A 27351-nucleotide genomic window follows, 5' to 3' on the forward strand; every position below is an offset into this window, starting at 1 on the left:
CTGAAGGGGAAGCTGATTTATTAAAGTTTGGTTGCTGTGTGTGGGTAAAACTATTCCTGTGATAGCTATGTGCAAATTGTAAGCAGTAGGGCAAGGGAAGCTCTTTCCTCTCAGCTTGTGTTTTATTTTGTAGCTGCAACAGACATAGTCAAAAACAGCAGTCATTTTGGGAGGAGGGTATGTGCCTGTCCCACGCACACTTTTATAAACTTGTTTATTTTAATTTTATTTATTTATTTAACTGATAAGCAGGTAAATGATTTGGTTTAATGACTTTCTTCAAGCATAGCCTGGACATAGAGTCCAGTAATAAGCACGCACATTAGTAAATAGGACAGAAACTGGTAATAAGATGAATTAACAGTAATTTGAAAAAAAGAACAGCTGTTACACTGAGGTTAAACATACTTATAAAATGGCTAGAATTTCACAAACGCACAGATTTTTAACTCTTATTTCTGATCTATTGTGCATAAAATGTATGGCTTTCTGTCAAATCATTGAGGGTTAAAGTTATTCAACAATGACTGATATTTCAATTTCAGATTTCATATCCTTCAGAAAATGCATACTAATACAAAACCTGTTATTCTAATAAATTTCTAAGTTTATAAGAGACATATTTATTATCTGTCCCTGAATTTGGTCCATCCCCCATTATTTTTGGCTTTGTTCAGAGTTCTTGCATTAAGAGGTAGAGAGGTATGGCCTGAAACAGCAGTCAAAATGAATGCAGAGCTTGACACATGATGACCAATGTACAAAATATGGCAGTAGACACTTGAGATGAACATGACAGGATTTTGATTACAAAAGAAACCAGAGAATCTACCAAACCTCCATTTATTCCTCCAGACCATCTCTGACCCATGTTTGGGGCTGAGGAGATCAGGGCACCTGAGTTGGTGATAGACTGCCGCTGGGGAGTATTTTTTTATCTTTAATTCCTTACACTTTGCAAAGGTCATTAACTCCACAGTGGAGTGACATACAGTGGACAGCAACAATGTCCTGACCTCCACTTCCTCAAGGAGACTGATATCAGTAGGAAGCTTAACCCTTCTCCCAGGAGCACCACACCAGTATATCAGTATGTCAGTGTGCCTCATGCATGTTTGCATAGGATGAGCTTTTTCATCCTTTGTGTCTGTACCGTCAAGTGCCCAACCCAGTATTCAAGCTGTGGTCACCTGGTCAGTGATGGCAAGCCTATGACATGCGTGTCAAAGGTGACACACACCACAGCGTTTTGGGTGACACACCAGCGATCACCAACATCTGAGTTACCAAAGACATGCTTTTGCATTCATTGCTCATGTGAAGTGCACTGAATTATTTTGTGCCAGGAGCTTTTGACACGCCAAACCCAAAAGATTTGCCATCACTGGGCTAGGTCCATTTTATTTCTGTTGTATGAAGGAAGGGGTTTCATTTAGCTGGGACCATCTTAGCTAAAGGAAGTTACCACAAGGATATGGTTAATAGGAGGTTAATAGGAGGTATTTTAATGGGCAGGACTTCTTGATCAGCTGATATTAGAGTAATGTTGAGATTCATTAAACAACTGGCAAGTTGGGAGTGACCCTACCCTTCTGCATAGTGGGATAGCAGTATTCCTAGCTACGACCAGATTTTAAGTGTGGTTTGCTGCATCTGAGTGTTATATATTTATACCTGTAGTTGTCACTTTGAAAGTGTAAAGCATTACTTACTTTGACTTTTCTATTTGTTTAAGACCTGACCTGGTTATAGCTGTCTGAAATATTTGTAGGCTGCTCCCTAAGCCATTTCTGTTTGTAATAGTCCCTATCCTTGCAATAATACTTTTATGGCAACAGTTAATATGAACAGCAGTTGCATAGGTTGTATGATAAATTAAAAAAGGAATCCTCCTTTCGTAAGACTTGGCGTTCTCATTAGTATAATGTTGAGTATCCCCGCCTGTCACATAAGAGACAAATGTTCGATTCGCTGAAGAATAAGATGCATCTTTCACAGGCAGATGTGAGCTGTTGAACTACCCAGGGCACATTCCCTGTATCTTTTGTTTGCCTGTTATGTGACTGGGAGTGAATCACTTAAACAGGACTTGCACCTGGGACATATCTAAAAAGGGAAATTTGTGTCCAGAGGGCTTACCCGGTCAACAAATTTAAAATATGCATGTTAATACCAAGATTAATAATGGCTGGTTGTTGCAGTGTCTGTAATGCACTTTTTTCCATTTACAAATGTACCTCCCCATCTTCCTGAGAGCTGCTAACCAGTTATTGAAAGTTCTGGCTCCCTGTGTAGAGACTAGTGTAGGAAAGTTTTTATTGAAGCCTAAAATTTCAGATACACAACTATTTACATTCAGACCCAAGAGCAGGTGGTTGGTATTGCATTCACCCAAATCCACATTGAGACCAAGCTCTATGATTTTTGCCTTGTCTGACAGATAAGGCTCCTAGAAGTCAGAGTACATGGCATTTTGCCAGCTAGTAGTGTGTGTTTGTATGTGTCTTGACCCTCTCTGTGTTTGGTCCCAAGATGTGAGGACAACCATGTGTATATTTTTTTAGAGATACTTACAGAAAGAAACAAGAGGCTCAGCCACACTTGCATAACCACAGTGGGCAGTGAGTGAGGTATTTACTCCTGAGATAATGATGTATCTAAAGCTGAAGCATTACAATAAACTTAAAGCCTTTCATTTGTTTATTACTATACTTAGCTTTTTAGAGCTTACCTGAGTGGCTTCTTATTTTGTTTTCTCAACAGGGCCCTCAAGGATTTAAAGGTGATGAGGGATCAGCTGGAGAAATGGGAGATGAGGTGAGTTTTGAATAGTTCTTATGAAGTTCTTCAAAATTGTATTGTCATGGAATATTTTTTTACAGGAATTACTATGCTAACTCTCCATACATTTATGGTGCTTAAAAAAATAACTGTTGTGTTAATGCATAAGATACAGTATTTGGATCCTTATTTAATTATCAATGAAGGTAATAATTTAAATTGTGAATGGTGTGCTAGAATGTATATACTGTTTTTTGGAGACATTCCCAGCTAATAGTGTGGTTCAGTAACTCTGGTGACTATATTGTAACGGGGTGTACACTGAGCTTTCAGAAAATTGTATTTAAAATTACTGCATTCAGGACTGGGCTTTGGTCATCTGGTGCCCTAAGCAAAAGGTCTCCCCAGCTCCCTCCAACACCACCCTTTGCCACTATCCTGGTCTACCTACACCATCCAGATTACAGGAAAAGTGCCCCTGCTAGAGCTGTTCCCTAGGTGGCCTCCTAGTTTGCCTATGCCTAAGGTCGGCTATGACCGCATTGCAAGAAACAATGCAACAATTTTCTTTCAGATGATGCCCTTTTTTTACCCCTTAGTTCTACTTACAGGAATATGGACTGAGATTTTTAGACTACTTGAAAGTAGCATTCTTAAGACTACTGCAGCCTGGATATGCACACCTGCTTCCATGCTACAGCCTCACTGTGGTTGCCTCCTTCACTTACTTAATTCTCCTTTTCCCATCTCAGGTGACTATTTTGTTTCTTGGTTTTTGCTCTTCCTGACTTGCTGGTTATCAGCTTTTGTTTTCTTCCTCTGTTTTCAGTGTTTCTTGTCTGTTGAACCTTTTGTTTCCTAATATTATTTCATATCTCTATACATATTCCCATATATTGAATTCAGACATTTCTGTTTGCAGCCCCTTAAAGCTTCTTGTGTACCATTTTTTTTACTGACTGATCACTTTAAACTTTTTTTCTTTCATATATGATTTGGCCAATGCTTCATTTTTCCTTCCTTTATTTTACACAGAAATGCTGTTAGGTGGCCATATGTATGTTTAGCCAACTCCTTGTTTTTCATTCATATTCCTCTATTTTTCTGTTCTCTGATCTACAGTTCCATAAAAGTTCAATCATAGTTATCTGCCTTCACATAATTTGCTATGTTGGATGCTGAGTTACCTTCTATTCATTTCCCTAGTTTGCTTTTTGGATAAGTGTTCATTTCTGTATGGTTCCCATCTATAAGGTAGTTATTCTTAGAAATTAATATCCAACATTTTTATATTCAGAATTTAAGTACTCACTATCTGTTTGAAATCAGTTAGTGGTATTGTTTTCAAGATAGTGCCACACCTTTCTTTCATCCTCATATGTTAAGTTCATAGGTTGGTACTAAGCCCTTATGGGCCATTGGAAGCCTGCCCCATTTTTCCAACCCAAAGGTAAGAATCAAACCCTGTACCTTGTGTCTGTGAGGTAAACACCTTAACCATTATGATAACCCCCAACCCCTTGTGACAGTATTTTTTATTATTGACTATTGTCTTCCATCCTTTGAAGCTTTGTAAATCATATTTAGCACTGTAACTCTTAAATTTGTTGTACATTCATCAAGAGCGGCAACACCCTATATATCTAATCCTCATATTCCAGCCATATTCTTTTGGTTTTATTGCCTGATTAAGCATAAATCTTCAACTTTCTACTTCTGTCCTGCTCCTGTGTGATATTAGTAATGGAACAAGTCTCCAGCATCAACCTACCTTTTAGTTAACTGTGTTATGATACTTGTATGCCTTTCATTCAGTTAATTAATTAAACAGGTTATTAGCTGTAGTATACAGCATATATTTAAGCAGTAACCCATGCCTGGGTGTGGGTAATGTTGGATTTATCCACGGTTGGTGTGGTTTGGTCACAAGGGCGAAGCCCGAGTGGCCAAACAAAGACAACCATGGGGAAATCCAGCATTACCCACACCCAGAAGTGGGTTATTGCTATTATACAATGACATTATTTAAGAAACAAAAAACTTACTTTTCTTAAATAATGGCATTGTATAATGCCTCCGTGCTGCCCTTCCACAGCTGTCTGTTATTCTGCGGCAGTTCTGATATGCTGCATATACTTACACAGTACATCAGAGCTGTGGGTGGAAGCAACGGAGAAAGCAAGATCTCCGTTGCTTTTTACAAAGTGTCTCGCTATGTTAAAGGAGTTTAACATAGCGAGACAGCTTTAAAAAAAGCAACGGAGAATCTCCGTTGCTTTTTTTAAAGCTGTCTCGCTATGTTAAACCCATTTAACATAGCAAGACAACTTTAAAAAAAAGCAACGGAGAAAGGAAGATCTCCGTTACTTTTTTTAAAGCTGTCTCGCTATGTTAAACTCCTTTAACATAGCGAGACAGTTTCTAAAAAGCAAAGGAGATCTTGCGTTCTCCGTTGCTGTAAAAAACAAAAAGACTTATGCTAATGGAAAAAGTCCGGGGGCGACCGGACCTTTTTCCATTAGTATAAGTCTGATTTACAATGTGCACGCTGACCCATCAGTGTGCATGTTTTGGAATATTAATGGGGGGTCATTGTATAATTGCATATGTTCTTATTCCCATATTGTGATCTTCTGAAAATATCTGGTGTTCATTAATCCTTTTGCCAACACTCCCCACCCTTCCCTTAACAGATACATATAGAGAAGAGGATGTGACCTTCAGAAAAAGGATGGAAAATTGCATAACAGAAGAAACAAGTTATGATTATTTGGGATCTGAGTCTGCCTCAAGTTAACTGGTTAAGTTCATATCCATTGTTAAGAAGGGAGTGTGAATCTATTGTGCTTTGAACAATAATAGGTCCTGTCATTTAATGGAGCACTGTACTCTACAAATACAAGCATCATTAGTTAACAGTTATCATGACACAGCAAGGTCTAACATAGGCTCATATCTCTCAACTGTACAGATGTTTACCGAATGTCCAGATTTTTGTCTTATATTTTTGGTCTATTTCTCATCAAATTGTGGTTTTCTGTTAAGTCATTGGCAAATCATTGAGGACTGAAGTCAGAAAATAATGGCAGACATTTGAGTTATAGACTTCATATCCTTCAGAAAATCCATACTAATGCAACACGTTATTCTGTCAACTTTCTAAGTTTGTAAGAGCAGTATTTAAAAAAGTGTCTGTATTTTTGGACCTTTGTCCCCCATTATTTATGGCTTTGTTCAGAGTTCTTGCTCTTAGAGATTGAGAGGTATGCATATGATGTATACACAAGCAAAGCTTTATCAAAAGACTGAGGAAATTCAGCACCTCAAATATATTAACAAACAAAATGAAAACTACACGAAACTTTGAGTAAATCTGGGTGCAATCCACAATAACAGAAATACAGTCCAAAAAACTGGTGCACTCAGAAAAACATGTAGAAGGACGCAGACAACTAAAAAATGAACATGAACAATAACCAAAAGAAACCAACAACTAAACTATAAAATAGAAATACTACCAGGTGGAACCAAGCTGGTAAAAATGGCACGGACTATTTATTAAAGTATAAACAACTCCACATGATTCACAGTTATAGTTTCCATTAATGGAAATACTTAACTTATTGATATTAATTTTGTTACCAGGTGCAACATGCTTACATTGAGGACACATTCCACATTTTCGCATACCAACTACATTTTGGTTGCTGGTAGCCCTACTTTTTTCAACAATCCCTTTTAAATTAAGGCCCCTTCTATATGCAAAAACTGGATGTGTGCCCAATGTTTTGGCCAACACTCTATCTTCTAAAATGATATTCCAATTTTTAACTAAGATGTCCCTAATGGCTTGATAATCAATACAATATGTAAAAGAAAGTTGATACTATATGATGTCAACATGTTGCTATTCATGTTTAACTTGGATGGCCTATCCAACAATGCACCTCCCAGCAAGGGCATAAAATGCCCATTATATCTTTTGGCCTGCACTTCGTCTTGTAACTGTTTTATTAGATTGGCTGGGTAGCCTCTACACAGGAACATTTTACCTATGTTGTCACATTCACTAACAAAATCAGCCTCCTCTGATATCATCCTAGCAGCCCTAACGAGCTGCCCTTTAACCACACTTCTTTTTTGGTGGAGGGGATGGCAACTTGAAAAATGGAGATAACTATTAGAGTGGGTTGGTTTTCTATAGATCAGAGATTTAAACTTGTTGTTGACCTTATCCTTACATATTGTTACGTTGAGGAAATTCATTTCATCCATGCTCATAGAATATGTAAACTCCAAGAAGTTAGTCATAATGGAAATATTGTCTATGAAGTCAGGTATTAAGTCTGATGGGCCCTTCCAGATAAAACACATATCATCTTGGTATCTAGTATACCAAGTGACGTGTTGTTGACACAATTCATTATTAAATGTTATTGACTTTTTTCAAAAGGGCTGTCGTTTGTCCCTGATAGAAGGGGTGAACTGGTTAAAACTATCATATACTTAAAATTGTTCGTTAGGAAACTGAACTTAGCAGTTTCTTTAGGTAATACACCTGCCCTTTGCAACACCTTGAGAGTTTCAAGTGTATTTAACCCACCATTGAATTGTGTTCTAAATATGTTTGAAAAAGTTTGTGAAATAGATCTAAGGGCTAGACTGAACTCTAGTGATTTTAGTAGCAAAAAGATAAGTAACATCTCAAAAAATGAATTGGATTTTATTTCACTATTGTATGACTGTAAAGTTACAGATAAGGGAGGGGGTCTGGTATTTATGGATGAATACTTATATGACAGCAAAATGTTAAATCATCTGCAGTCTGATGTATATCTGACTTCCAGTCTTAACGAGATAAATGGAGCTTATAGGAAAATTAGGGGGATTTTGGACGATTTGTTTTTGGAAGGTAGTATTGATTGTAACACCTTTCATTTCCTATCCATGCCAGCCCCCAAGATTCCCACCATATTTGGTACACCAAAAATTCACAAAAACTTGGTAGATCCCCCACTTAGGCCAATAGTTGATGGGAGAGGATCTATCACTTATGCTTGTGCCAAATATGTTGATGGGATACTTAAGCCGATGTTACATGGCGAACCCCAGATCTGCAAAGATTCCTGGGATTTTTTGGAGAATCTCAGCAAAATTGAATACAATTCAGAGTATGTTTTTCTTGTAGTAGATGTAGAAGACCTTTACACGGTGATCCCCCACCAATTGGGTATAGATTGAACTAGGAATTTTATGTTGACTAAGAGCGCCTCTTCCGTGCAGATGTATGTTGTGGAGACTCTTCTAGGATTGGTCTTATCTAATAATTTTATAATGTGTAAGAATCAATTCTTTTTACAAAATACCGGAATAGCTATGGGTTCACCATGTGGGTGTAGCTTTGCTAACAGCGTCATGGCATTTTGGGAACATCAATTTTTGTTTAATAATGAATTGTATCAACAACACGTCACTTGGTATACTAGATACCAAGATGATATGTGTTTTATCTGGAAGGGCCCACCAGACTTAATACCTAACTTCATAGACGGTATTTCCATTATGACGAACTTCTTGGAGTTTACATATTCTATGACTGAAGTCAGAAAATAATGGCAGACATTTGAGTTATAGACTTCATATCCTTCAGAAAATCCATACTAATGCAACACGTTATTCTGTCAACTTTCTAAGTTTGTAAGAGCAGTATTTAAAAAAGTGTCTGTATTTTTGGACCTTTGTCCCCCATTATTTATGGCTTTGTTCAGAGTTCTTGCTCTTAGAGATTGAGAGGTATGCATATGATGTATACACAAGCAAAGCTTTATCAAAGACTGAGGAAATTCAGCACCTCAAATATATTAACAAACAAAATGAAAACTACACGAAACTTTGAGTAAATCTGGGTGCAATCCACAATAACAGAAATACAGTCCAAAAAACTGGTGCACTCAGAAAACATGTAGAAGGACGCAGACAACTAAAAATGAACATGAACAATAACCAAAAGAAACCAACAACTAAACTATAAAATAGAAATACTACCAGGTGGAACCAAGCTGGTAAAAATGGCACGGACTATTTATTAAAGTATAAACAACTCCACATGATTCACAGTTATAGTTTCCATTAATGGAAATACTTAACTTATTGATATTAATTTTGTTACCAGGTGCAACATGCTTACATTGAGGACACATTCCACATTTTCGCATACCAACTACATTTTGGTTGCTGGTAGCCCTACTTTTTTCAACAATCCCTTTTAAATTAAGGCCCCTTCTATATGCAAAAACTGGATGTGTGCCCAATGTTTTGGCCAACACTCTATCTTCTAAAATGATATCCCAATTTTTAACTAAGATGTCCCTAATGGCTTGATAATCAATACAATATGTAAAAAGAAAGTTGATACTATATGATGTCAACATGTTGCTATTCATGTTTAACTTGGATGGCCTATCCAACAATGCACCTCCCAGCAAGGGCATAAAATGCCCATTATATCTTTTGGCCTGCACTTCGTCTTGTAACTGTTTTATTAGATTGGCTGGGTAGCCTCTACACAGGAACATTTTACCTATGTTGTCACATTCACTAACAAAATCAGCCTCCTCTGATATCATCCTAGCAGCCCTAACGAGCTGCCCTTTAACCACACTTCTTTTTTGGTGGAGGGGATGGCAACTTGAAAAATGGAGATAACTATTAGAGTGGGTTGGTTTTCTATAGATCAGAGATTTAAACTTGTTGTTGACCTTATCCTTACATATTGTTACGTTGAGGAAATTCATTTCATCCATGCTCATAGAATATGTAAACTCCAAGAAGTTAGTCATAATGGAAATATTGTCTATGAAGTCAGGTATTAAGTCTGATGGGCCCTTCCAGATAAAACACATATCATCTTGGTATCTAGTATACCAAGTGACGTGTTGTTGACACAATTCATTATTAAATGTTATTGACTTTTTTTCAAAAGGGCTGTCGTTTGTCCCTGATAGAAGGGGTGAACTGGTTAAAACTATCATATACTTAAAATTGTTCGTTAGGAAACTGAACTTAGCAGTTTCTTTAGGTAATACACCTGCCCTTTGCAACACCTTGAGAGTTTCAAGTGTATTTAACCCACCATTGAATTGTGTTCTAAATATGTTTGAAAAAGTTTGTGAAATAGATCTAAGGGCTAGACTGAACTCTAGTGATTTTAGTAGCAAAAAGATAAGTAACATCTCAAAAAATGAATTGGATTTTATTTCACTATTGTATGACTGTAAAGTTACAGATAAGGGAGGGGGTCTGGTATTTATGGATGAATACTTATATGACAGCAAAATGTTAAATCATCTGCAGTCTGATGTATATCTGACTTCCAGTCTTAACGAGATAAATGGAGCTTATAGGAAAATTAGGGGGATTTTGGACGATTTGTTTTTGGAAGGTAGTATTGATTGTAACACCTTTCATTTCCTATCCATGCCAGCCCCCAAGATTCCCACCATATTTGGTACACCAAAAATTCACAAAAACTTGGTAGATCCCCCACTTAGGCCAATAGTTGATGGGAGAGGATCTATCACTTATGCTTGTGCCAAATATGTTGATGGGATACTTAAGCCGATGTTACATGGCTTAACCCCAGATCTGCAAAGATTCCTGGGATTTTTTGGAGAATCTCAGCAAAATTGAATACAATTCAGAGTATGTTTTTCTTGTAGTAGATGTAGAAGACCTTTACACGGTGATCCCCCACCAATTGGGTATAGATTGAACTAGGAATTTTATGTTGACTAAGAGCGCCTCTTCCGTGCAGATGTATGTTGTGGAGACTCTTCTAGGATTGGTCTTATCTAATAATTTTATAATGTGTAAGAATCAATTCTTTTTACAAAATACCGGAATAGCTATGGGTTCACCATGTGGGTGTAGCTTTGCTAACAGCGTCATGGCATTTTGGGAACATCAATTTTTGTTTAATAATGAATTGTATCAACAACACGTCACTTGGTATACTAGATACCAAGATGATATGTGTTTTATCTGGAAGGGCCCACCAGACTTAATACCTAACTTCATAGACGGTATTTCCATTATGACGAACTTCTTGGAGTTTACATATTCTATGAGCATGGATGAAATGAATTTCCTCGACGTAACAATATGTAAGGATAAGGTCAACAACAAGTTTAAATCTCTGATCTATAGAAAACCAACCCACTCTAATAGTTATCTCCATTTTTCAAGTTGCCATCCCCAACACCAAAAAAGAAGTGTGGTTAAAGGGCAGCTCGTTAGGGCTGCTAGGATGATATCAGAGGAGGCTGATTTTGTTAGTGAATGTGACAACATGGATAAAATGTTCCTGTGTAGAGGCTACCCAGCCAATCTAATAAAACAGTTACAAGACGAAGTGCAGGCCAAAAGATATAATGGGCATTTTATGCCCTTGCTGGGAGGTGCATTGTTGGATAGGCCATCCAAGTTAAACATGAATAGCAACATGTTGACATCATATAGTATAAACTTTTTTTTTACATATTGTATTGATTATCAAGCCATTAGGGACATCTTAGTTAAAAATTGGAATATCATTTTAGAAGATAGAGTGTTGGCCAAAACATTGGGCACACATCCAGTTTTTGCATATAGAAGGGGCCTTAATTTAAAAGGGATTGTTGAAAAAAGTAGGGCTATCAGCAACCAAAATGTAGTTGGTATGCGAAAATGTGGAATGTGTCCTCAATGTAAGCATGTTGCACCTGGTAACAAAATTAATATCAATAAGTTAAGTATTTCCATTAATGGAAACTATAACTGTGAATCATGTGGAGTTGTTTATACTTTAATAAATAGTCCGTGCCGTTTTTACCAGCTTGTTTCCGCCTGGTAGTATTTCTATTTTAAAAAATGAACATGTTTATTATAACAAAATAAACTGATAAGCGCTTTCACAAAAATAACTACTTCGCTTCATCAGATAAATTATAACACAGCTTAAGACCAAATAAATACTTTCAACTGGCCAGTCAGATTACAGCAAGTTGACACACCCAGCCCACATACACAGCAAAATAAAATAACATAACATATAAACTGTATTAAAACAATACTCTGATATAAATGAAACTATAGATATATACATATATATATATATATATATATATATATATATATATATATATATATGTATATTTATATATATATATATACATACACACACACACACACATATACGTATTGAATCAATACGCAGGTTACCTAAAAAGCCTGCGTGTTTTCAAATCAGGTTTAAGTGGAACATGTTCTTTCAAACCTAATCCTTTATGTGCCTGCATCCTAACAATCCATTCAAGCGCAACAGTTTCAGTCTGATTCCTAACATCCCTTAGCCTCAATGTTTCATAGACTCGGTCTATCACACGGAATTTAGAATAATGCCCCTCTTCCTTCTCCATTACATGCTTAGCAAGTGCATTAGAGGCATACTTAATATTAATAGAATATAGATGCTCCCGAATGCATTCTCTGAACTTATGATTGCACTTAACTGTATAGAACGAGGAGCATTCAACACAATGGGCTAGATAAATCACATCCTTTGTGTTACAGTCTGCTGACAATTTAAAATAAAATCTCTGACCAGTGACAGGATTAGTAAAAATATTTTTGGTCTCTATATAGGTACAATACCTACAAAGTCCACAGGTTGTAGTAATACCACTATTGCCGTCTTGCCCTATTCATTACCCTGTCAGGATTGCAGAGTAATCTCTTCAGATTCCTCTTGTTCTTAAAGGTAAAAGCTGGTTCCTCTCCTACTATACTCCTGATCCTCTCATCGGTAAGCAGGACTGGCCAGTTCTTAGCAATAGCCCATATGACATCATGTGCATTGCTACAATATTGTATAGGAAGACTAAAATGCCTACATACCCCGGTTGTAGTATGTGGATGTTCATTACTCTGATCATGGGAGAAATATGGTCTCCCCTACCAGATCTAAGGGTAGTACTAAGTCCCAGTTCCTGATCAGTCTCCCTCTTCTTATATCCCCTCTTCTCAAAGCAATGTCTCAAAGTGACCAGTTCTTCATTAAACTCCAAGTCAAATATATTCTTGAACTTTTTAATAAATAAAAAATGCTAAACACTTTTGAACTTCAGAGTTCTTCAGATTGATTTTAAAGCCATTCTCTCAACTTCATATACATGTGGCATAGTCATATGACCAGTCTCATTCCCTCCAGTACAGCTCTTTTGAGTGTGTACCTTTAATTCCCAGTGGTTGTGACGCGGACGATTAAAAAATGAAGTTAGCACCTTACAGTTCTACAAATAGTCATTGACAGAAGTCAGATGTCGATACGGTTGTGTTTGCCATCATGATGTTTCAAGATAAAAAAATTCTGATGCCTTGTATGTAGTATGATTTTGTAGTTATTTATGGAAATATGAACAAGCAGTATTTGACACCTAGAGGTGCATTACGAGGTAACTTCAGAAACATCTGAAGGAGCACTCAGTTGTAATGTTGGAAGCATTCAGTTCTAAGTGAACACTTGAATTTAAGGTTATTTTTCATTTTACTTCTCTAAATTCCAATCCACCATTTTATGTCCTTTGTAATGTACCCTGATATGATTAATAAAATGGAATTTACAATTTCTTGAACATCTTGCATATTTTCTGTACTTGTATAAGTCATTAACTTAAGTTTTGTTTTTAATAACATTTATCTTCATAAATACAATTCCTTAATTTTTTATTAGCCTTTCTTACAAAAAATGCTTCACAGCTGGTACGTACTGCTGCATACACTGTATGGATGATGCCCTTGCATTCTATACCTTATGATAAGGTTAATGACTTTCTGCTGCAGAATATGGTTCCTTGCCATACTCTAGCTATGTTTCACTCATGCAGAAGTCAGTCAATGGTCAGATGGCTAATTAGCTGCTAGGCTGTGCCATCCAATAAGTCTTGATCCTGATGTGCATTTTAATCTTCTGTTCCTGTTATTATTCATTTGATAACCAGATAAAGCCACTATACCCGATTGCCTCTTTTCCAGGATAGCATGGGAGCATTTCCTGGCTAATTGACTTGCCTTTAGATTCACACAGTAGGCAAATAGATATTGAGGGATTTAAACAGAGGACTGCAAGATGAAGCTCATGTTCATGTTCACTACATTAAAAAAACAGATATTGTAAGTACCCCTGTGGCCTACAAAAATTAGCCAAGACCTTTACTAGCATTACCCCATCTGCCTGAGGGATGAGTTTGATGTGAAGTGCTGCCATGTCTACCAGAAGTTTAGTACCACCACATGCAGACTTTGTAAGGAGAAACTCCAGGCCTGCTTCTATATCAGGTGGATAGCAGCTGCTGAAGATTCCTTGCACTGTAACATGAAGAATGCCAGAGTTAACAGTGGAAGGGAGTTAACGCCATATACGTAGCTTATACTAGTTATGCCATTCATTTCTTCATACTCACCGTGTCATCATAAATTATATTACTAAAGTGCTGTTGTTGAACACAGAGCAATTCATAAAGAAAAATATCAGCAAAACTGACATGGAAGTATTTGCCTTCCACAATACTATCTGCAGAAGTTCAACTATCCCATCTAGAAGTACAGTTTGCTGCTTTTTGCTCCTGTCTTGTATTGTTTAATTGCAGACACCATTCTTCAGTATTGTAACTGAATCTGACTTTAACATTATAGCATGCATTTGATAGAAAAGAATACTTTACATTTTGCAATTATTTAATCATCTCATTTCACTTTTGCTGGTCTTCCTGTTGAGAATCTTTTTTTAGGCTCCCCCCAGCTGACAGTCAGCTGCCCCCAGGGATCTCTGCTCTACCCATGGGTCTACTCAACACAAGTAGCCTCCCATGGACCAACCTCAACTAATGTTTGAGACTGGTGAAAAGATTAAGGCACCCTGGTGCATTGTAATACTGCTGCCAGGGAGTGGTGACCTAGATTTCCAGTTCTTAAATGACTTGTTCATGTCTAGAAATAGATGAACAGTTGGGTGTATTGCCTTATCCCACATAAGCAGTGACTCAGCCAATGGCATGTCTCCCTGAAGACAGTGCTACTCCTATATGTCCCTGGCCTGTGCCAGAGATCAGCAGTGAGGTGCATCCAAATGCACACCCTTCTCAAGAACAGGCATGCCCATCCTTCCCTGCTGTTGTAGTATAGTGATGAGCTTGGCTGCCTTCCAGGCAGTTGAACCAGGTTCAGTTTTTTGCCACTGCAAGTAGCCTATACATTTAGAAAGTCATCTGAATAATCCAGTATCGAAAAAAAACAGTTGCTTCCTGTGCTCCAGGGTTTGATTCCCTCAGCCTTCATTTGCCTACTGTGTGACTCTAAGTCAGTGAATCAGACATTGCTCTGGGGCATCTGGCAAATTGAGCTAGGCTCCTCAGTAGACTCCTTATCTGGATACCTAGCAACTATCTATAAACATATTAGCCTATGAGCCAGCACCTCATACACCTGTGCCACTAATCTTACCAAGGACACTTGGGCTGTTGTCTGACCATTAGAGTTCTATCCTTCTTCTTGAGAACTTAATGTTTTGCAGGGGTGTTTGATAAAACCAGTAGAACTGGCTTCCTCCCTCTTTTCTTTTCATCGGCAATCTGTGGCCATGCCATTACATACTTCCCCCCACTGTGTCCCATCATTAGTACATATGAATTCTGTGTTACATGGGAAACTACATTAGAAGGTGGGCTAAGGGTCATATCATCCTGAGTTTTGTTGACCAAAATTTGTGCTCCTTTGAGGCAAAAAATAAGTGGCAAACCTGTGAAGCTATTACACTTCAGGGGTAAGTCTTTATTATTTAATGCCCACCTGCCATTGTCTTCCACCCCCTCACTTCAGATGTATAGTGATGTAAGTGTGGAAAATGCATGCATGCATGCCACAGCAAGGACATATGTGTGATTTCCCCAGTTATCGGCTTGCATGGGTTGGGGTGTGCTGTGATTCCTAGGCTTGCTAAAACTTTACACTTGCACCATAAGAGATCTTGAGTTAAAACACTTGAAATCTCCCCAACATTCATGAGTTACAACAATTATACCTGCTTCAACAGCATCATATACAGCATCTGTGCCTGTCTGTGTCATTAGTGCAACTTTTGTATGCAGATATTTCCATGTGTATGTCATTAGTTGGTAACTAAGCAAGCAGTAATACCTGAGAGGATGGGTGTTATCGGGGTAGAAAATACCTAGTGGTGTTGAGGCCTGACACAGCAGGTGGAGGGCTTTACCACCCTGGGAAGGGCATTATTTCCCTTTACAACACCCACCTTGGGGGGCATTATTGTGCTTAGACAATGGACTTGTGTGGAAGTTGTATATTCATTTTTTTTTTTTAATTACTGTATGCTATTTTTAGTATTTTTGATGCTCTTAATGCTTTAAACTTGCTGCAGCTTATGTAATTTTTGCTGGAGGAAGTATTCTACATCCAAAATACAAGTTGTGTAAGTATTTAATGTCTTCCTCACCATGCACATATGCCTAGGCAGAATCACACACGTATACATAGAAGTGTATAATTGTGTGTGTGTGCACGCACACACGTACACACACACTAATGGGCCCAGCAATTACAGCCATTTGACTGAATACACCTCAGATGTCTCACTGTAATCAAATGAAAGAAAATCATAAAGTATGTAACACTGTGACCACTCAACACTTACACTCTCTCCATGCTTCTCAACTGTCCTTGACCTTTTGCCTCATATTTTTGCTATATCCCTCAATGTTCAATTTTTTGTTGAATCTCTGAAGATTACATTCAGTTGATGATGACAGACATTACAGTTTCATACTTCTCATTTAGACAATGCATTACGATAGAAAGTGTCTTGCAGTGGAAAGTTAAGATGTATGGACTCGCTCTCTGTCTCGCTTTTTCTGTCACACACACTGACTCATGTGTGCACACGCACACACACACAAAATTTCCTTACTTTTTCTTTCTTTATTCCATCTTGGTAATTGCTAGCTGTTCTTAGTGAGGGGAAAGAAAAATGGTAAGCTATTATAACTGCCACTGCAAAGTATTTTTTTTTTATTTATTTTTACTCTCAGTAACCAGCAGCAGTGTTAAGCTACTGTTAAAAAAAAAAAAAAAAAAGTCAGTCTGATTTTTTTTTTTCTGTGCTTCACAGCAGGTTAACATGTTGCAGTGAAGCAGAGCACATTTTACCAAGTGATATCTGTATGTTAATATCCTTTGGAGAACTTTCATTGTCCAGAAGGGTATCAAGGTACATTTTGCCAATTAACTAATTTTACATGTCACTAGCCAGCCAGACTTAATCAGCAACACAAGCTTCTGCATGTAAACCCTTATGCAGAATTTGGAAGGACATTTCCTTTTTGTTGTGCAGTGGTGGGCAGCTGTTTAGGTATCATGTCCTGTTTGCCTCTCAGAAGAGCGATGACTTTTTTTTTCTTTCTGTGAACGTTGCTTTTATAAGCAACACAACGTGTTGATGCAGTATTGTAAAAAATACAGAATTCATTATGCTAACATGCAACATCTCCCAATAACCTACTTAAAATGTTAGTACTTTACAAAAATTCTGTCTTGACAATTGTAAAACTGAAATAAACAAAATTGTAATGTCACCAGAAGGACCTGAGCAAACCTCACTGCTAACTGCATGTAACACTACATATAGAAAACATAATGGCTTTGTTTCCTTGAGGAGGCATGTGTAGTGATGCTTGGCCAGACTTATATGTGTTTTTTATTCCTTTTTCCATTCCCTCATTTACAGTCCTTGCTTCCATGTTAGTAACTGACTGCGGCCCAACAGGTGTAATTTTTAATTTTCAGAGGTAACTAAGTCACAGTAGTAAGGGGTAGACTGAGTCAGTCTGAGTCTTTCAGAATGCAGATGAAAAGAGTTGAATCAAAACTCATGTAACTAGGATGTGTTCCTTTGTTAGTTTACTACTTTACCTATTGTAACACGCTAAAACACTATTTTGTTCTCCTGTGATGCAGACTCCTTCTGTCACAGCATGCTAACATTGCCTCTGCAGAACAGGCATTAATTTTTAAGAACTGATGATGATCTGTCTCACTGCAAATAAGTCTGCATAATAAAGATGGCTGCAATATGATCGAGAGATATTCTGTTTTTCTTTGTTATAGGGACTAAGTGGAAACCCTGGACCACCAGGAGAACAAGGTGAAAAAGGAACAAAGGTTGGTAAAGTTTTTGTTTTATTCTTTTTTCAATGTCCAGTTTACTGTTCAGGTCCCAGAACCACCAGTCATCAGAATCATCAATGATCAATCAATGAATCACCACCAGTTATGGAACATCAGAGCAGGCTGGCGCAATGGAGGCTTTATGTTTCTACGTGATACACCAGCAGTAGTCACATGCCAAGCCTGGACTTAGGCCACTCAACAATTTGCTTGCTCTGTTTTCTCAGCTGTCTCGAATTAATTTTGTTTTGTCTCTGATTCTAGAGATATGAGGTTCAAATGTATGATAGTGTCTCTAACTGAGGCCATAGGAAGAGACAGTAATGGGGATAAATAGTATCTCAACAGAAAGGATTGGGGACTGGACATTATGCAGACTTTGAAAGGTCTTATGATAATCACAGACTTCCAAGAAGGACAGTATCTCTGATTTGAAGAAATGTACCATGGAAAGCAATCTGATAAAGCGCTTTGTAATGTGGTGATTACGGTTAGTGTCAGAATTTTTCTTTTTTACATAGTGAATGAACAGAACAGGGTTTTTGAAGATGAAGCTGTTTCTTAAATGGTGTACTACATTTGGTATTTGCAGAAGCATTCAAGATACAGATCAGTTCTAGTAATCTATAAGAAGTAGGCTAGTAGCTATATAAACTAAACCACTGATATTTCAGCCTGATGTATATGAAGCCACCAATACCCAGCTGTCTTTGTTTGTAGCTGTACTTCTGCTTCAGTAATCCTTCCTTGGGAGGTGACTTTGTAATGCAGCACTGAAATAGCTCCCTGTCACAAGTATGATTTGAAACTGCTGGTCCCAAATTTCCAGAACGTTAACTGTGATTGTATCCTGTAAAAAGTGCATTTCAGAATTTGCTCCTGTACACTATCCAATGATTTTTGTAATAGAGGTGGTCTTCACCTCTCCATTTATTATATATACTAACTTTATCCCCATAAACTTCAAAACTAAAAATTCTTACTCCAGGGTTCCTGGGTTGTTGTACCTTAAGATGATTAACCATCAATAAAGTTGTATGTTATGATGCAGCCGGTGGATACATATTTGCTATTGTTTCCCCATTTGTGTATATGGAGCTCATGCAAATGAGTCCCTTAACTTAAGAAAGTTTTCATTTCAGGTCATTAAATGCATTCAAACAGGTGGAGACAGTTTTGTTTTGAGTAACTCTTTTTTTCCTGCTTAGAGGCATTTAAAATAACTAATGAAGTAACTTAATTATGGACCCTGACTATGTGTGTTTGGATGTCAAATACATTTTTCCTTGCTTTGAAAGGCATTTGCTGAAATAATTTATTGTATAAAGAATTCAACACTGCCTAACATTTTTCCATTGCTGTGCCACAGTTTTTGGTATTTCCAATGGTTCTAGATTTTTGTTGTCCTTCCGTTTGCTTTTCTTACTAAGAAAGTTACAATTGCTTGGATATTCATAAGTCCCCTGTACAAAGACATTGATGTTCATAGGTGATTACTAGGCTGTTGACCCAAAGGCTTATAGCCATTTGTACCCAGTATAATACTAGAGAAACCCAATATAAAGGATCTTGCCTAAACATGAGATCTTAGTTAGCAATAACTGCCCATATCTAGGAGATGCACAGGTGAAATCCCTGGAAGGAATTTACGGTTTCCCATCCAGTCATCCAGGCTGTGCTTATACAGGGTTATAGAGGGGCTCTGTTTGATGCGAATTGGTAACCTATTCCAGTGGAGTGGAAACCTCTGAGAGATGTATCTGTCTCTCCAGCAGGTCCTGTTTATGTCACAGGCCAAGTTAAGGTCCCTGGAGTGGGTGAACCTTGTCCCATTTGACTTGCACATGTGCAGCATTTCCATTTGGTTTGGATCTGAGATAGCTGTGTAGACCAGACACAAGTCTCTTCTGAGTAGTCTGTATGCTACTGAGTACAGTGACGGTGTATGACATGTGCTAGATTCCCTGAATTTTCTTGGTTAGAAATATCTGAGGTCTCTCAGGTTGCTGCAGGTGCCTGGTAGGGTATATACCAAAGGGATCATTCTACTCGGTTATTGGTCTGATGAGGAATGAGTACACAGGAGTTATGACCTCTTTCACTCTTGGAGCAATGACTTTGCTAATGAGGTGTGCGATGTAGAATGCCTTCCTTACCACAGTAGACACATGGTTGTCAAAGTTTAGGTTACAGTCAGCTTGCGTTCCCAAGTCTCTCATTACAGGCAGTTGCAGATATATTCATGTATATCACACTTTGACATATAATGGCTTGTATTTTTGCTGTTACTGGTGGTATGATGTCTGGCAAAGCTAATTTGTAGACACTCAAATCAGATTCATTGGCTACTAGCAGCTGTAACAAAGACAGTGTAGACATCTTGCTTCAGCTCCAGCTGTCTCCTGGAGTGACAGCTCTTTACTCTTCTGCCAGAGGCTACTTGGGTAGTTTTTGATGGCCAACTGTGTGATTTGACATTTTGAGCCAGTTCTAAAAAATTCCCATTCTTGCTAGCGGGTCATTGCAGCATATACTTCACCTTACCCATATATTTTAACACCCCTAAAGCTGATTATAACAGTAACAGGGAGGTTGCAGGGGGAGTAATCTTTTGTATTGGAGAGATGTTGTTGCAATTGTCCCCCACTTGTTAGAATTCTGTTTTATTAATGTGGCTGTGTAACAAAGTGATATTCAGGGAGTATGTTTTTGCTAAATTAACAGACTTCTTTGGCAGATGTTATTCCTTAGTCTGTCCAGTATTCTGGTACCAGTGACATGTCTGTAAGACTAGAGCTTCCATCTGTGTTGCCTGGTCCACTTTCCAGTAGAGAGTCCCTTGCCATTTCTCTGATTCATGAATACAAAAGTAAATGAGTCACTACACATCAAGGCACCCTACTGACAGAAAGTAAAGTTAAACTCTTCCATTAAGAGTTGAGTTTCCCCTTGATGTTCAACTTTTGATCACTATTGCAGTAAACTAAGCTATTAGGGATATATCTTGGCTAGGATATGATCAGCCAGACAGCTTTTAAAAGCTTAACATTACCTTCCACCTACCATATGTTCCTGGAGCTTGAGTAGAGCCTCACATAAAAGGCAGCTAAAGTGCCAGAAGCTTTAATGCTTTCTTGCTACTGACATGCAGGCTTTGTAGAACTGATGGTTGGCCATAGAGCCTTTAGGGCTTGACAGATTAGTCCCTTGATGGGGAAAACCTTCCACTGTTTCACTGTTCTGAGAAAAACTAGTGTTTTTTTTTCCCCTGTGAAATGTGTATATCTTTGTGCTATGAGACAGACTTTATTTGGGCTTTCATACTATTCTGTGTGATTTTTTTCTGGGAATGACTGGTGCTTTTGTGGACTGTCGAGCATGTTTTTTGCAACCCATATGGGCATCACTACCCAGCCTTGATGTTACCTTCTCAGCTGGACCACTGGAGAAATTATCAGTCTTTTTGGTTCTTCCTTCCTCCAGTCTTGGCTCCTCAGACCACTCATTGTGTTAACCCAGTCTCCCTGAAACCCCTACGGATTAGGTGCTAGAAATATCCTATTTGGGCAAGAGACAACCACTATTAACGGTCTCAAAGTAAGGGGAGAGTGAAGGTCTACGCAGCCCAGGAAAGGGAGCCTTAGTCCTGGGATAATGTGCCTACCTTGATCTAGGGAGTGTCCCAGAAAAATAAAATAAAAAGAAAAAATGTGGCTTCTCCTATATCTATTTCTCTAAAACAGGGAAGATTTACTAGGAACTCTTTTTCAGTGTGAGGCTTCAAGTGGACTTGTAAAAAAATATCTGTCATCCCTTCTTGCAGAATAATTTTCTTGAGATGTCTTTTAGACGCTGCCATGGGAAGAGATTTTCTTCCTCCAGACAAAGTAGAAATGTAGCGGGTATTCCTCTTGAGCTTTTCCAGCCAATCTCTGGTATCTGTATCTGCCAAGGAGTTTCTCGGGATTCTGTGATATATTGCCTTAGTGATTCTTGTGAATACTTCACATTCATTTGTAGCTGTGGTCAGTCTGGAGTCAATAGCAACATCCCTTATCTCTTCAGATTCCAGTCCTGGGGTCTGTAAGAAGGGAGGTGGTGTGGTGGGTGGACCAATACTCTTTCTATCCAGGTCTGTTCTTCTCCTTCTGCCTCATTGTCAAAGGGAAATATACTTTAAAAATGATCAAAACATGGTAGGTTCAGGTTAAGGCACTTGAATCTTGCAGCAAGGAGACAAAAGCGTGCTATTACAGAGTTTGTCTAACTAGAAACAGGAAATACTTTCACTTTTATACATTCTGTAACTAGACATTGCCTACCAAGCTGACGTAATAAATTACCAGTCTTTCCATCATCACTTGTTGACCATCAGTCCCATGAATTTCTGCTGATTTATCAATTTTTGTGAGAAACTTCCTGAGGAAAACAACGTGGCCTTGATTACCACCAGTTAGATACATGTTATGTTACCATTCAAGATACTATGGCTAATTCAAGCACAAAGCTAACAGTTCATTTCCTCTAATAATTCTTTGTCTACTTTATCTCTAAGCTTCTGCAGCTGTACATGTTCTCATGCTTCAAACAGAGCTGATTGTTTAGAATCATTACATTTACAGAATATAGTATTGTTCATTCATTCGTTCCTGACCTAGCAGATAAGCACCTGCTTCTCAAGTACATTTCCACAAGGCATAAACATGAATATTACTGTGCTAGCAATTACTAGGTCAGAGGGCATCTTGCAAGTTTCAGAAAGCTTACTGCAGTTTTCAAAAAGCATCTTTTTCAGTCTTGTATGAAACTCAATTTATATAATACGGTGCATGTAAAATAGAATGAAAAACGTGTTCATTCTTCTGACTATTAATTAGCATTAAGCATACACACATTAATACATATTTTTCTAACATTTCCTTCCTGTTAATACTTTTTAATTCTATTTTCAAAAAAAGAATAAACAGTTTGCTTTTTTTCCTAACCTCTCCCAATCAGGATTTGCAGTTAAGAAAGTCATTCAGTTTAAACTTTTATGAAAGTGTTTCACATTCTAGCAGCTCCTCAAATTCAGTACTTTGATACATAGTCTCAGATACTGATATGTCTATGAATTCTTTGATTAATTTCTTCATGCAGGGGATTTCACAACAAACACAAACTCCTATTAGGAGTAATCCTACCCCAATGGCAATCAATATGTTCATTAGGATGGAACCCCACGCCCCCAAATACATTCTGGAAAAAGTCTGTCAGAGGGTTTGGGCCTGGTTTGGTCATGGCCGACACTTGCTGAATTACCTCAAGATGATCATTAATCTCGTGCTGATGATCAGGGATAAACGCACAGCATTCTTCTTTGATTAAAGCGCACGTCCCACCCCTCACCACTAGGGTGAAGTCAAGAGCCATTCGGTTTTGGAGCACTACAGTTCTCATAGCATTCAGTTCATCAGTTATCAGTTCAAGAGCAGAGAAAGTCGCATTACTCATTACTTTGAGAAGTTCAGACAGTTTTCGCAGCTCCCAAATCGATTTTACTGTGCCATATGCAGGTAATATGCCTGCCCACGATATGACAGCATCACTCAAGTCCATGTGCGCAAGTTTAGTTCCCACATTATGATGGTCTTTCCAGCCCGCTTCGATCTGTCCCACTGGATTCTCAGGTTTCTTAACAGTCTTTTTGGTTACATCTTGGGTATTTCGAATACTTCCCTGAGATAAAGTTGCAGTGTGTCGTATGGCCGGGACAAGGTATCCCAAAAATCAACTGCCAGATCAATTCTCAGGTAACCATTTATATGCCTTTTTACCACACACAAAATAACAGTCCTCTACTTTAGTTGTTACTTTGTTACGAAATGACTGCCCTGCATGAAACATTTTCATATCTATTACAGATAACTGTTTAAAAAGTACAGGATTACATTGTACCTGATCAAGAGTCTTATGCATAGATTTAAGAAATGAGTTGTAATCTGTACTACAAAATCCACCTAGATCATTTGCTTTTGTATAACATTTATATTGTACAGTGACATTACACTTGCTCCATCCCACTTGGATGGTATCGTTTTTGTAAAAACATACAATTCCTTTTTGTGTTACAGGCAAATACAGTGCTACTTTATTATATGCTTTAATAGCAACTGTGTCAAAAGCCAGATTTTTCCAGGTCTCATTGACCCCCAGGGGGATAGCAGCCATCAATAAACCCCCGTATGCTGTTGGTATGGCCGTGCAGACCCAGCAGTTCGAAACATTAAAAGTCTCAGCATACACACGTGTAATTGCTTGACAAGTGTTAAAGTTCGGATGCCAGTCTATGTTTGGCCCATCACGTTTAATCAGTTCAACTTTCGTGGCTGGAAAGTCCACAACAAAAAGAACAAAGTAATTAGCATAGCTATCAAAATGATCATGTAAGTTCTCTGAGGTTGCTCAATGTCTCTATTCACTCTGTACCTGGCCATTGTGTTCTCGTTGTACAACAGTACAAAGTTTTTGTCCAATTCAAAGTTCTTAACCAATTTACAGTGCGTCAAATAAATCCAGGAAGCTCGCTCCGCAATCTTGACTGCAGTGGGTGTCGACAGTAGTACCTGGTACGGCCCTTTCCCACTTCGGAGAACTCCAGTTCTTTCTCTTCACAATCTTCACCCAGACCCAGGTGCCTGGGGCTACTGGTGCTTCCGATTTCGGTTGCTCTTTATCTGAAACAGAATTTAACTGCAAAAGTTTGTTATTCAAAAATCGTCTCATATACCCTGCAAGTGAACTGTCAGCCTCTTGCTCTGCAGACATGAGAGGTTTCCACTGAGGTGTATAATATGCCCTCCCAAACAAAGTTTCAAAAGGAGTCAATCCCTTTGCATTTGGAACAGTTCTCATGCTCAACAGTGCTAGAGGCAAACAGTGCACCCAGTTCTTTTGTGTCTCACTCATCAATTTCCTAAGCTTATTCTTCAACACCCCATTATGCCTCTCTACTAATCCTGCAGATTGGGGGTGGTATGCGCAGTGATTTTTTAACGATATTCCGAAATAGCGACTAAGTTGTTGCACTGTTTGGTTCACGAAATGTGTACCGTTATCACTATAAATCTTTTCCGGTATGCCAAATCTAGGTATAATTTCTTTAACAAGGACCTTTGCAATAGTAGCTGCATCTGTATTTTTAGTTGGAAAAGCTTTCACCCATTTGGAAAACATATCTATAATGATAAGGCCATGCTTTTTATTCTCACATTTATTCAGTTCTATGAAATCCATACAAATAGTATGAAACGGATACGGTGGTGTAGGGAAACTCCCTTGCTTAGGCTTCAATGCCCCTTGTGCATGATGCTTATTACAAACATGTCATGCTGCACAAAAATTTTTTGTATAGTTTGTAAATCCATACGTTGTAAACATTCGATTCACTAACTGTACCATCCCCCCTGTTGAGACATGGCTCTGCCCATGGCTCAACAAAGCTGCATATCTAAACAAGTTAGATGGCAGAATTGGTTTCTTTTCCTTGGAGATGTACAGTCTCTTGTCAAGAATTGCTCCTTGTTTTATCCACTTCTGTTTTTCTACATTTGTAGTAAGTGTAATCTAAAATCTGAGAGGGTTGTAATTCCTCTCTCAAAAGAAAAGCTTCTGAGGCTTAAGCTGCCTGCTTTGCAGCTGTATCAGCCCACGCATTACCTTTTGAAATTCTATCCTGTTGCTTGCTATGAGCTACACATTTGCAAATAGCTACTTTTTGAGGTAACTGAATAGAGTCTAATAAATCTAAAATAAATTGTGCACGATTAATTGGTTTACCAGTAGATGTTATCATTCCTCTATTTTTCCACTGCTGCTCAAAAACATGTACAGTAGAAAAAGCATACTGACTGTCAGTAAAATATTCACTTTCTTACCTTCTGCTAAGGTACATGCCCTTATCAAGGCAATCAATTCTGCTGCTTGTGCAGATAAGTTGTGTGGTAAAGATTTTGCTTGTAAAGTCTTGGTATCAGAAACGACTGCATACCCCACTAGAGTCTGTCCTGTAGGACCCCTCCTGCACGAGCTGTCCACATAGTATGTCACCTCGGCATCATCCAAGGGAACATCTGTAAGGTCTTGTCTAGGCAATGTCTTTTGCTCAATCTCCTGCAGGCAGCAGTGTGGTTTGCCATCCGCAGGGGTTGGGAGCAAGGCTGACGGATTCAAAGTTGTGCATAGTTCAATTGTCATATGAGGTTGGCTCAACAGTATAGTCATACAGGAAAGATGTCTAGCAGGAGAAAGATGTACTACTTTTTCTTGCAGTAAAATAATTGCGACTGCATGAGGCACTCTCAATGTGAGAGGGTGGAACAACACTACTGAGGCCGAAGCCTGCACTGCCATTGCAGCTGCAACTACTGCTTGTACACAGTGGGGCAAGGATCGTGCCACTGGGTCTAACTGTGATGAATAGTAAGCTATGGGGCGTTGTTTGTCCCCATGTTGCTGTGTCAACACTGATGTCATAAAACCTTGCTTACATTCTACAATTTGGAAAAATTGCTTATGATAGTTTGGTAATCCTAAAACTAAGGATGATGCTATCAATTGTTTTAGCTTGCAGAAAGCTGCTTCTGCTTCCGGTGTCCATTGTAATAAATCCTGTGCTGCCATCGGATTTTTGAATATCAAATTAGTCAGTGGAGCAGATTCCAAAGCATAATTAGGTATCCAACTCCGACAAAAGTTAGTAGTTCCCAGGAAGGACATCATCTCCTTCTTGATAGTTGGTCTAGGTACTTGTAATATTGCTGTTTTTCTATCTTCATCTAATATTCTGCCTTCTTTGGATATTACATATCCCAGGTATTTAACTTGTTTTCTCCAAAGTTGTAGTTTGTTTTTGTTTACTTTGTGTCCTTGAGTAGCTAAAAACTGTAATAATGCTATGGTATCCTCTCTACATTCTTGCTGGGTGGGGGCTGCCAGCAGAATGTCATCTACATAAAGTAAAATCTGACTACCTTTTGGTGGGATAAATCCCGCCAGGTTGCTTGCCATTTCTTGTGCAAATATTGTTGGACTTTCACAATATCCCTGTGGTAATCTCGTATATGTATACCGTTTCCCCAGAAATGTAAATGCAAACCAATGTTGGCTGTCTGGGTGTATCGGTATTGAGAAAAATGCATTACTAATATCTACCACAGAAAAATACTTTTACTGAGGCTTTAAATCATTCAATAAAGTGTGTGGATCGGGCACTGTTGGTGCCCTGGGTTTAACTGCATTATTTACAGCCTGTAAATC

General features: G+C 38.3%; 1 protein-coding gene across 1 annotated transcript in view; it reads left to right on the top strand.

The window, feature by feature from the left end:
• Positions 1-27351, top strand: part of LOC122790647 (collagen alpha-1(IX) chain-like) — a 530662-nt gene that overhangs the window by 306897 nt on the left and 196414 nt on the right. The window contains exons 6-7 of the mRNA XM_044058171.1: positions 2764-2817; positions 17995-18048. Coding sequence (XP_043914106.1) covers positions 2764-2817; positions 17995-18048 — 108 coding nt within the window. The remainder of the gene's footprint in view (positions 1-2763; positions 2818-17994; positions 18049-27351) is intronic.

This window comes from Protopterus annectens, chromosome 16.part0 (assembly GCF_019279795.1).
Source record: "Protopterus annectens isolate FY-2018-M chromosome 16.part0, PAN1.0, whole genome shotgun sequence".
NCBI classification, from domain to species: Eukaryota; Metazoa; Chordata; order Ceratodontiformes; family Protopteridae; genus Protopterus; species Protopterus annectens.